This window comes from Prosopis cineraria, unplaced genomic scaffold (genome assembly GCF_029017545.1).
Source record: "Prosopis cineraria cultivar Desert tree isolate PC_DT_omini unplaced genomic scaffold, ASM2901754v1 PC8, whole genome shotgun sequence".
In the NCBI taxonomy this organism is placed as follows: domain Eukaryota; kingdom Viridiplantae; phylum Streptophyta; class Magnoliopsida; order Fabales; family Fabaceae; genus Prosopis; species Prosopis cineraria.
The window spans coordinates 11894936-11907475 of record NW_026555339.1 but is presented as its reverse complement, the minus strand read 5'-3'; the positions used below and the strand labels follow the sequence as shown (position 1 = coordinate 11907475).

Here is a 12540-nt window from a genome sequence, read left to right as displayed (position 1 = left end):
CCGCCGTACACACCGTTCTGTCGCCCTGGTAATAATTTTCTCTTCATGAAAATAATTAACTTTCATGGGTGAAGCATCTAAATCCATAACTGGAGCGAGGCCAGAAAGGTCATTCTCATCCCACCACCTTAATGCCCCCACAAGGGTCACAGACCAGCGTTACCTCGCTGTAAGTTTGTTTATATTCGACGGTTTTGTTTCGTCAATCAGATGATGTGGGACTTCTATATGGCTTCATTCTTCATCTTCATCTTCATCTTGGCACATCAAAGTGTACACATGATCATAATCCTTCTCATGTGGCTTCATTCATGTGGCATTTTAGGTCTTAGTTGATCGTTAGAAAGCAAGAGAGTAGAATAGATTGAAAAAATAAAAATAAAATAAAATGATCTAAATGTAAAGAGAGAAAAAAAGATAAATGTATTTAATTTATAAAATTAAAAATCATGATTCATAATATTTTTTAAGAGAATGATTATTCTTGCATTTTATTATAGAAGAATGATTTAATTTATTTTTATTTTTTTTCAACCCATTACATTTTCATCTATTTAGCAACGAAGACAGACCTTAGTGATTTGGAAACTTCACCCCCCTTACTTGACTTTGAAACATCATCACCAATCCTGTACAATGCAAGATCATCAGAAAGTCGGACAATATTGTCGAAGAAAAGCGAACAATATTGGGGTATTCTTGTAAATACTCCAAGTCCTGGGACCTAATTGAATGTGAATAATCAAAAAGTAATCTTGAACATTTGCACGTGCCCATTGTTGGATACCACTTTTCCTCTATCAGATATGATTCGCAGATATCGCCCTTCTAGAAACAATGCAAACATATAATTACATTATATTCTGAAAATTTTCAACGAAATGAATATATATACACACACAAGCACGCCACTTTCTTAGGGTAAGAATTGACGGTAAAGCCTGCGTGTTTGAGGGTTGGAAGAATGCCCATTGCATGTGTATCCCATCTACAATTGACGTGATTCTAAGTGGCAACCCAACTGACATCCAAGATGTCATCCCAGGTGACATTCAAGATGGTCTCACATGGCAATAAAATGGTCCTAAATGGTAATATATGTTGCAAACAAAGTCCTAAGTAACATGCCATGTCACTAAGTTATCCTAAGTCGAGTCATTTAAGTAGAAGAAAGTCAGCAGGAGTCCAAATCAATACATTGAAGGCCCAATATGTAAATATACATTTAAGGAGGTAAATTGGACCATAACCTTGCATATTTGAGCCCAAATACAAATCCTAATGATCATGGAAATTGATGAGCATAAATAGTGATCAAAAGAGTCCTAATAGACCTACCGAAAGCTTACATGGGCTTATAAAAGGCATTACACAAAGACCAATCCAATTAGAATCCATTTATGTTAACTGCGTTTCAGTTTTTCTATTTTCAATGTATTTTCACACTTATTCGTTCGAGTATTTTTTTTTTTTTTAAGTTAGTACTGTTGTATACCCCAATAACCTATTATGAGTTTTTAAGGTTAAGTTTCTCCATTAGGATTTTCGAATTAGGATTTTGTCAAGAGTCCTACTATGATCAGAATTTCTAGTTAGAGTCAAAGTCTTTTTTTATAATCATCTCTCCTATAAATTGAGAGAAGACAATGAATTTGATTAATATATATAGTTTTGAATTTCATTTAAACTTATGAGGATATTTCGATTAATATTGTTCTCTATGATATAACACATTGCAAAATTTCAAATTATTTGAGTTATTCTTCAGTTGCCATATATCAACAGTAAACAAAATGATATATTTTCTTATTTGAGATCTTGATCTTCATATTCTTGAAGGTTTTATCATTATGTTAATGTATATGATCTGCCAAGTAACAAACACATTTATCTTGATTTTATTATTATCAAAACACATGGTTTAACACCACATGTATACGGCATGATCTATTTATCTAAAAAAGGAAAGGGACAAATGAAGAAAATTATTTGAAGTCAAATCAAACTTAGTGCGCTATCTACTATATTTTAATTATTGGCTAAAATTAAGTCAGGTTTAATGGGACAATGACCAATAATGAAAACGTAACAAGTCCTGTAGATTCTAAATTCTGATAACCAAATCAGCTCTTATCGTTTAGTTATAGGATACTAGGGTAAAAAAAAAAAAATCTAAGGCTTAGCTCTGGCGATAAGAATGCGGTGGGGTGTGAGTAGAGGTAAATAATTCAAACTCTCATAATGTATCAAAAAGAAAATATTCCAGGTGAAAAAAAATAATGCTTTAAATAGCGCATGTTATATTATAAGAAACATGACAATAGGGAAATACACACACACTAAGTTAAAACATGATTATATTCCTTCAAGTTCAAATCTCCTTCTCATTCAATATCATCGTTCTAACTTGCTCATTGCAGCTACAAATGTATTATAAAGACTATAAATGCAAAAAAAACAAAATCAATAATTTGTTGATATAATAGGAATAGGATGACCAAGCAACGAGATCATACGAAGGTTAATATGAGAATCTTCACCATGACCATCTCCATGTTGGTACATATATTGAGCCATTCTTGCAAGGTTCATAGCAATTTCCGTGAAACTTGGAGAGAATGCAGAGTCATGCACTGCTTCATTCACCTTCTTCCATGTTTGGCACATCAAAGTGTGGACATACTCATAAGCCTCTTCTTCAGAAGTTCCAGTTTCATTCATGTAGCATTTTAGTGACTTAGGAACATCATCATCATCACGATTACCACCAATCTTGTACGATGCAAGATCATTAGCAAGTCGTACAATAGTTGAAGAAAGCCGAATGATGTTATTGGGATATTCTTGTTGATCTTGTAAATATTGAAAGTCTTGGGGTCTAATAACTGAATAATCATGATGAATCAAAAAGTAACCTTGAACAAGAGCCACTGGTCCTCCCACTGAAATCCATGAATTTTCTAAATATTCTTGCATGCTTGGCACGTGACCATTGTAGTACCACTTGGCCTCTATCAAATAAGATTGACAGAGGTCACCCCACTAGAAAACAAGTAAAAACATACATCACTACATTATATTAGAAAATGTTTAATGGTGTGTTTAAATTAATAAGAGTTTGGATTTAGATTTAGATTTAGATCCAATCCCTCATTTGGATACACAAATATTTATTGATTTGGGATTTTAAATTTTTTCTATGCTCTAGTCATTATCTAAAATTTTAATCACTTTAAACATCTCATTTTCTTAGTATTTTTACTATTGATACCTGTATGACTTTTGTGTATTTTGTTATCTCTCATTGATTGAAGAACATAGGTGAACTCATCAATTATAATTTTTTATTCTTGTTTCAAATCTCCACAATTTATCTCTCTTTTTCATTTGCATTTTTTTTTAAAATATCCAAACAAAGGATTTTAAATACATAAATTTTAATATAAGATTTGAAATGCGCATCCAACTTCAACAATACAAATGCTACCTAAGATTTAATTAGAATCCTATATATGAACATGATTGAAACAAATATTGAATAGATATTACCGCTTTCTTGAGGAAAGGATTGATGTTGAAGCCTGTGTGTTTGAGGATGGCAAAAGCTACCTCATTGACAGAGTTATACAGTGCAAGAAAGCATATTTTCATATAACTTGGAAGAATGTCCATTGCATGTAGATCCCATCTACAATAAACAAAATATATTAATACATTATACATTGGCATGTACAAATTAATTAAGAATGCTAACCTGTGAACAACATGAGTGAAGAGTTCAAGTTCTTGCAATGTTCCATAAGCATCATAAATATCGTCAATTATGGTTATGAAGGAAGTGATCTTAGTCATCTCTCTTCTAAAATATGAAAGCTCAGGTTGGGAAGCCATTCCCAAACCCCAAAAGAAATTTTCTGTGGGCATGTCCCTTGCAAAGGTCAGCTTTCCTCCAAGTCCCACTTCTTTCCACCACCTTCATTTTTTAATTTATACACAAGACAAAGCACCAAACTATCAATATTTGTTTTTAAAAAACAAAGCTTATAGATGATAATAGACCTCTTGGAGTCATTCAAACATGTCATTATGCAGTCTTAAATTTTTTTTTTTTGGGAAACATGGTTTTAGTCCCTAAAGTATTTGCCTATGTCAACGTTGTCACTGTAGTTTTTCATTAAGGAATCAATATTGAAATTTTAGTCAACTATGGTTAATAGTCCCTATTGTTACCAAACATCAATGACACATCTTTGCCATATTACCAAACATGTTATCTTTATGAACTTTAATCAAAGAACTATAATTCTCATGATTGAATCCTCAATAAAAAAAGCTGTGAAGACCTTGACGAAAATTAGCTAGAACTATGGGGACTGAAAACTATTAGATATCTAGAACCATACAATTAAGTAAAGTAGCACAGAACATAGAAATATAAAAAAAATAAAAAATAAACACCACACAAATGCATGGGATGGTAATGGTAATAGTGGTCATGGTTGTGGTAGTGGTCGGTAATCGTGGAGGTAGTCCCGGTTGTTGGTGGTCGTTGTGGTCATATAGCTCAAGTGGATGTGAGCAATATGACTTCCATTAGATTTATTAGATATATATATATATATATATAGATAATTTGGCCAAAAGAAAAGGACATTTTAGATTTGTTTCCTTTACGCACCTTGATGTGTATTTTAAGTCCTGTTGATGGGTGACTTGGACTAAATTGAAATCCAAACGAGCAAATTTAAGCAATGAAAGGTTCACATCATTCCTTCTTTGGTATAAGTCAATGAACCATGGGGCCTCAAGTCTTGGTATCCTCCAGTGTAGGGGAAGCTCTAGTGCATGACTTATCATTATTGACATCTCACTGTCTTGCTGGTTCTCCTTCAGAAATTGTTTCAAATGAATACTGCAAAAATCTCTTGCTTCCTCAAGTATAGTTTCACCTTCCATTGAATGAAACGATGCTTCATACAATGATAGTATCCCCTTGATATCATCCCAGACAAAATTCCTTTTGTCATCCTGAAAACTTTTGAAAACATCTGGAAGACAAAATGCATGATACGACATGTTATGAAATTATTGATTAGTCAAAACTAAAAATCAGTAGTACATTTTCATTTAGTATCGTTTTTTCTCCGTTGGAGCTGCAATGTATATGTTGCAAGGAGAGATATATTATACATGTCTGGTTTACTGTTTGTCAAAAGTTTATTTATCAAAAATCCACATGCCAAAAGTTAGTTATTATAACAAAAAAAAAAGTATACTTTGGATACATTTTATTAAAAAAAATAAACTGAAAATTATTTAGAAAGTGACTCAGACCAACTTTGACCATTGAAAATTAAGGCTATATATATTTGGTTTAAACTCAAACTGACGTTTGGGTCCCGAAAGTTAACTGGGATCAAAAAAATCTTGTTTGTATAAAAGTTGTAGGAAAATATCTTTTGACTCAAATTAATTAAGGTTAGGATAGAAATTAATATATTTTTTTGGCTTTTGGCTTTTGGTTCCGGTACCTATTTATCAAAACATAAATCACATCAAGAAATAAAGCATGTAAAAATTAAAAATACACAGTAACTTTAGTTTGCAAAGATCAGTTTATATATGAAAACTTAAGTTTTGCAAATTTAATCGATACACACCAACTTAAAGTTGAATCAAAAATAAAAGTAACCCAGATTAGCTTTTTGGTGAATGGAAACATTGCAAACAAACATTATCTGGAGTGAAAAAAAAAGTAATTACCCAAAAAGTTTTAGCTGGCTTTTGAAAGTTTCCCAAAATTATCGTAACTAAATATGCCAAAGGCATATGGGTTGGATAGATATGTCAAGTAGGGTTCATCACCCCCGTGGGCTAATTACGAAGAAGCGCTTCCTCAAGCCTTTTTTTTTTTTTTTTTAGTGTATACACCTTTCATTACTTTATATCACTGTGCTACAAGCAAAAAATAAAAAAAATTACAGTCTAATTCAGAACATACCAGATGACACATCATATCCATGTTGCCTTAAGATTCTGAACTGAAGAGCACTTCTGTGCAAGTTATTCTTGGTTTTTAACATGTGATTACTTTTGGCATTCACATGTTGCAATATATTTCTTATTTCAATGACGAAATGGTCAGACACTCCCAGCTTTTGCAACAAGTCGATGAATTCAAGTTTCTCCAAATCATTTGTGAGTTGGGAAATCATCATTCTAACTTGCTCCCTCAGCCCATCTCTTTCTTCTACATATGATTCTTTCTACATAACAAAAACATATTACATTATCCTCGTAAGCTTGGAATATTGAAATACACACACACACACACACACACAAGATTAAAGGGCATTTTTGCCCTACAATTATTTATTCAAAAACGTCTGATATTTTAAATTTTCATATAATGTAATTTTCCCTTCACCTTGTAAAAATGATGATTAGATACCCTATCATCAAAAATTAAAGTTAACTTTAACTATTAGTTAACCTAAAAAAATTTCAAAAAATAACCTAAAAATTGCAAAAAAAAAACTAAAAAAGGACCTCATTGATATTAATTTTTTATAAGGTACTTATCTATAATTTTATGGGTCATTTTTTTATAATTTTTGAGATTCTTTTTTGAAATTGTTTTGGGTCAATTCAAGGTTAAAATTAACTTTTTTTACTCATAGAGTACCAAATGTATCATTTTTAAAAGTTGAAAGAGTAAATTGTACCACATAAAAGTTTAGAAAACCAAGTGTCTTTAAGTGAATAGTTGAAGGGTAAAAATATCCTTTAACTGACTGACATACATACATACATACATAAGAAAACATAAGTGAAGGAAAAGAAAAGATTATTAGAAAGAATAAATATGTACCCCATATTCACTTGAGATTGACTGGATACGTTCATAACGCCAGCTTGAAGGTTGATAGTTTGCAGATCGGCAAAGAGTATTACAATGAACTCTGAACACTGATTGTTTTTTTTTTTTTTTGTGGTGGAGAGAGCATTTTGCAGAAACAAAATGGTTTTAGACTGGGAATGATAATAGCCATTATTAGCGCTTGGTCTCAGACCAAAAACCTTTAGAGCTGCTGTGGATTTCATCAAAAGCGCAAGAGTTATATATACATAAACGCATAACATGATTTACATATTTTTTATTTTTTAAGTCGAAGAAGTTGGTATAAGTCATAAAAAACAAAAGAAAAGAAAAGAAAAACGTGCAATCAGTGTTTATAAAAAGGGGAATAAAACGATGAGATTCCTTAGTATGACGTATTCACTATTTTGTCGACGTTAATAGTGGATACACATGCACTAGGTTCTGCATATCATGTGGAGAATTAATTAAATTGAGTTCCCACTATTAATTAAGCATTATATATATATATATATGAAAATATAATATAATCATACAGATGAAAAGTAATGAAAGGGGAGTCACATAAAGCTCAAAAAAGATAATCAAATTAACCAAAATAACCAAAAAAGAGTACACGTGGTGCATCATTGCAAGTTGGGGGGAAAGGAGAATCCAAATTAAATGTCCCAAAATGCTTATACTTTCAATAATTTGGGTCTGGCCTCTTTCCCTATCACCTTCCTCTTCCCCATTCCTTCCCTTCATGTCTTCTTCCCCTACTTCAATAACACATCATTTTTCAATGTACTCAAACACATTCATCTTCATGAGATCTCGTGTTTAAGAGTACGATAAAGGTGAACAAGTCATTAAAACTCATAATTATGATAGTGTTTGAGAGTTTTTTTTTTAATGGAATAAAATGGATTGGAATAGCTAAAAGTATTATATCATTGCTTGTGAAAACTTTTTTTTAAAAAAATGGAATGGTTTAAGGTGACATTTCGTGCCATTCTTAACTATTCTAAACTATTTTTTTTTACGCTCCATTTGGAGAGTCGAGAATGGAATGGCATAATATGATTGACATTGTTACACAATTACTTTCATCCTCCTTCCCCCATCTCACTTTTTCATTTTCTTCTACTCTAAAATTGAGCCTAACGCACACTTCCATCTCTTTATATCAATTTGTTTCCCCTCCTTTTATTTTTCTTTTTTAGTTTTTTTTATGGTATTTTATAGTCAACAACTATAAGACTAATCTCCCGTTTATCTTCATATATAGTGCAATTAAATGGCATGGGTAGTTTATCTTCATAGTTCTATATCTTCTTTTGTTTCCTCTAAAATCACTCTAATTATCATTTTTTTATGAAAAATATAGAAGTTCAACTATAAAACCACCTTACTCAAAAAAGCTACCAGGAAAAAGGGTATCAAAACCGTGCCCTGGACACGCCACATGGGCAACTATAAACTTATAGCAAATTATTCGGAGTCATCATATTCATATAGCAAGTGTGTGCTGTCCTTGTCTTTATCAATATATGGATTGGAGTCAAAGAAAGTATGCTAAATGACATGTGTCAATTATCATCATCATCATCATCATTATTTGGAGAAAATCAATTTCTGTCCTCCTAGTTTTTTTATTTTAAATTTGGTCCCTATAGTTTATTTTGTTTTAATTAAAGCCCCATAGTTTGATCTATTAAATACAGTAATCCCTATGTATTAAAATCCTTGAGTCTTTTCTTTTGAAAAAATAAAATTAAGAAATTTTATTTTTAATTGAAAGATTATATAAATTTTAAATTAATTACATATTTTTTATAACTTAAAATTTATATAATTAGGTTATTTTTTCTAAATAACTTATATATATATATAGGATTTTCATTAAAAATTAATAAAAAATGTAAAAATTATATAAAATCAAATTTTCATTTTACTTTTTCAGTTAAAAGTATTAAATTAATTTTTTTTACAAATTTTAAAAGTGTTTTTGTTTTGAAAAAGTTAATCATTCATTAATAATGTTAATATTCAAGGACTAATATATTTAGCCAATTAAATTATAAGAGCTTGATTAAAACAACATAAATTACAGGGACTTAATTTAATATCAATGAAAACTAGAAGGACCCGCAAATTAATTTTCCATCATCATTATTATGATTTGGTTATCCAAGACATCTCCACAACTAACAATAGTAAGAGTTATCGCTCAAAAAATATGAGTACTATTTAAAAGATTATTCTCTCCCATCTGTTGTTTTTTCACACTTTCTCGAGTCCTATTTATAGGGCAGAGAGAGAAGAATTTTTTTAATTCTATTTATAAGTCATATCATTAAATTATAATCATAAATTTTCTCTTTTACCCTCCATTAAATGTTGGAAAGAGAAAATATATTATTGAAATATGTATATTTAATAAGGATAAAGTTGAGAACTTATTAAATTTTAAGACAAAGTTAATGAGTTTTAAGATTTTCCTGGTACTGGTGAAATATATTAGAAGTGACCTATAAATAAAATCAGAAGAGTAATGGTTTGGATTCTTAACATTATTCCAGGTTCGATTCTTGAAAGTGTGTATTCCTCTAATCCTATTTATAAATCATTTTCAATATATTTTACTAGTACCAAGGAAAACCTTAAAGCTTATTAAATCTATCTTAAAATTTAATAAGTTCTCAACTTTACCCCTATTAAATATACATATTTTAATAATATATTTTTTCTCTCTAATATTCAATGGAAAGTAAAATAAAAAATTTGTGATAAAAATTTAATGATGTAACTTATAAATAGAATCAAAAAAACTTTCTCTCTCTATCCTATAAATAAAATCAAAGGAGTATCATGTATGTGTCACACCAACTTCTTGTTGTTGTTGTTGACAAAGAAGAAATTAGTTGTGCAATTTTAATATTATATAGCTTTATATTGGCAAAAATTAATTTTTTAGCCCTTAAGTTTTAACTTGACTAACCATAGCCCTTTAGCTATGATTTGATATGACACGGTCCCTAAAGTTTAAGACATCTAAAATTTCAATCTCTATTATAAGTGAAAGTTTATTATCCTCTATGAGTGATATGACATGGCACAAATTGTCTGCCAACTCAATTGCATGTCAGACTTCACATCAAAATTGAAAATTACAAAGTAAAACGTGTTTTGGAGATCAAAGACATAAGAGAGCATGAGTGAGAATGGAGAGAAACTGAGTGAAAAGCAAGGAAAGGAGCTAGAATGCGAGAAAGAACAATGAACAATAAAAAATGCAAGAAATCAAAAAGCAAGAAAGCGAAAGAACTCTCAATTGATAGGTTGGAGATTATGATATTAATTTATAGTAGTCAAAAGTAGGGATGCATATGAGCCGGGCCGGGCTGAGCAAGACCCTGCCCAAGGCCCAACCCAAAGAATGAATGGGTTGCAAAATGTAGCCAGATACCGAGTCCTGCCGGCAAATGTCCTATTAGTTTGGGTTAAGCAGAGTTGGTTGGGCAATTTTGGGCCACCCTACCCATAAAATTACAACCCTTCTCATCATTTCAAAATAAAACTATCACAAATTAACAATAATAACCCTATACATCAACTCAAAATAGCATTCATAAAGCCATAAATCATAAATCCACAATAACAGCCACAATATTCAATTATTCATAATTCAACATTTAACTTGAAATCTAAAACTACCACAAGTCTTGGCACAATATCAAATTATCCATAATTCAATCTAAAATAATAGCTATAATTCAAAATAACAAAAGCTTGGAGCATCATATGAGAAACAGCAATTTCAAAGCGTAGGCTCTAATTCACAAAAAGCCTCTTCCCAATTCCCAACCTGCATAAATGGAAGAGGAAAAATATGTCATAACTAGACAGAAAAATTGCAAGAACATATATGAAAATTTAAAGAAAAATGGGAACCAAAATATGAGAGAATTAACAACAATAATATATAAGTTTGCCAAAAAATTAGCAAGAAGTCATAGAAAAGTTAGCAAGAAATTAACAGAAAAATTAGCAAAAACACTACTTCTAAAGAAACACTTCAATTAGCACTAGCAGTTGCATTCTCCCGTCCAAATGTTGCATCTGAAGACCAAAAAAAAAAAATAATTACATTAATATAAAAACTAAAGTAAGGGGTGCACATGTGCATGTGTGAATTATTAAACTTTAGAAAAAAAAATATTACTTGTAAGCTAAATGATATTTTCTATCTCATCAAAGTTATAAAACTTTTGAAGCTTATCAACCAACTCAGAGAGAAATTGCCCACTTTGCAACCAATTTTGTCCACAAATCAGTGCTTCCATCATTTTAGGAGATAGAGCTCCTATATTGATCAACTACACGTCCACCAGTACTAAATGCAAACTCAGAAGCCACTGTAAAAACTAGCATAGCTAATACATCTCGTGCCATGTGGGAGAGAATTTTATATGTTTTAAAGTTCGAACTCTAAACTAAAAAAAAAGGTCTGAATTGGCACTGTAGAAACTAACTATGACCGTAACTAATTCCCTATCACTTTCAATAAGTATGAACTCTAAACTAAAAATAATAATAATTAAAAAAATCGGGCTGGGCTAAACGGGCTGGGCTGCATGACTTGCCCACTGCCCAACCCTGCCCGCACATTATCTAGCCCAAACATGTACAGAACATTTCAAGCTCTTTTTTTGAGTTGGGATGGGCAAAAAATAACTAAATTTGGGCAAGCATACTAAGTAATCAAGCATTATGAATACCTCCAGTCAAAAGTCTTCAAGAAACTAAAATTTTTGGTATGATATAAGGCTATAAAGTAAACTTGACTTACCTAGGATGATTTAAAGGTAAGTTTTGGATGGATTGGATAAAAATATAAAATGATGAAAAGATTACAATACATATAATTTTTTGTTTCTTTTTTTTCTGATTAAAAAATTAAGGCTAAGGCCAAAAGAAAAAAATTGCAACATTGGCTCCCCTCATGTTTTATAATTCTAACTTTTTCCCCTTATACTTCTTGTCCATTCTCCTCCAATTTAATGCAAAGCAGGGGATTTTGTCTGTGGCAGCAGACCGGGAGCAGAATCTTCGTACACAGAGATTCGGTTCTAGGGAACAGCATGTGAACTGTGAAGACGGCGATATGTTAATTTTTTCTCCCTATGAACAAAATTAATATCATTAATTGTGTAGAGGGAGTTGGCTTCTCTCCTCCTAGGGAAGCCCTCCGCGCCTTTATCGAAGAGGTACAAAATTTGAATCGTTCTGATTAGATAATCTAAATTTAATATTTTAAATTTTAAATTTTTTAAAATAAAAAAATTGCATAAATTTTAATAAATTTATTTATCTATATATACAGCAAAGATTTAAATTAAATAATTCATATTTAATATTAAATATTTTATAAATTGTCTTTCAGATATATTTAATATAAAAATTTTTAATAAATTTGTTTACCTATATGTACAGTACGAATTTAATATAAATTGTCGATATTTAATATTAAATATTTTATAAATTAAATTTTTAAATATATTTGAAAATTTTTAATAAATTTCTTTACCTGTTTGTGTAGTTCAAATTTAATATAAATGGTCCATATATAATATTAAATATTTTATAAATTGACTTTTCATATATATTTTGAACAA

General features: G+C 30.5%; 1 protein-coding gene across 1 annotated transcript; it reads right to left on the bottom strand.

Annotated features, from left to right (window-relative positions):
* Positions 1 to 2463: 2463 nt before the first annotated feature.
* On the bottom strand, positions 2464 to 7627 carry LOC129317308 (myrcene synthase, chloroplastic-like). Its single transcript, XM_054961661.1, has 7 exons — positions 7600 to 7627; positions 6872 to 6969; positions 6002 to 6266; positions 4679 to 5048; positions 3755 to 3973; positions 3550 to 3688; positions 2464 to 3042 (listed from the first exon to the last, which is right to left on the bottom strand). The coding sequence occupies exons 1-7, from the start codon at positions 7625 to 7627 to the stop codon at positions 2464 to 2466; spliced, it is 1698 nt and encodes a 565-aa protein (XP_054817636.1).
* Positions 7628 to 12540: the final 4913 nt, after the last annotated feature.

Excerpts from the sequence above, each read along its gene's own strand:
- LOC129317308 (XM_054961661.1), bottom strand. The coding sequence starts at position 7,627 with ATGAAGGGAAGGAATGGGGAAGAGGAAG. Across the intron at positions 5,049-6,001 it reads TGGATATGATGTGTCATCTG|ATGTTTTCAAAAGTTTTCAG; the intron begins GTATGTTCTGAA and ends TTTGTCTTCCAG. Across the intron at positions 3,974-4,678 it reads GACTTAAAATACACATCAAG|GTGGTGGAAAGAAGTGGGAC; the intron begins GTGCGTAAAGGA and ends TAAAAAATGAAG.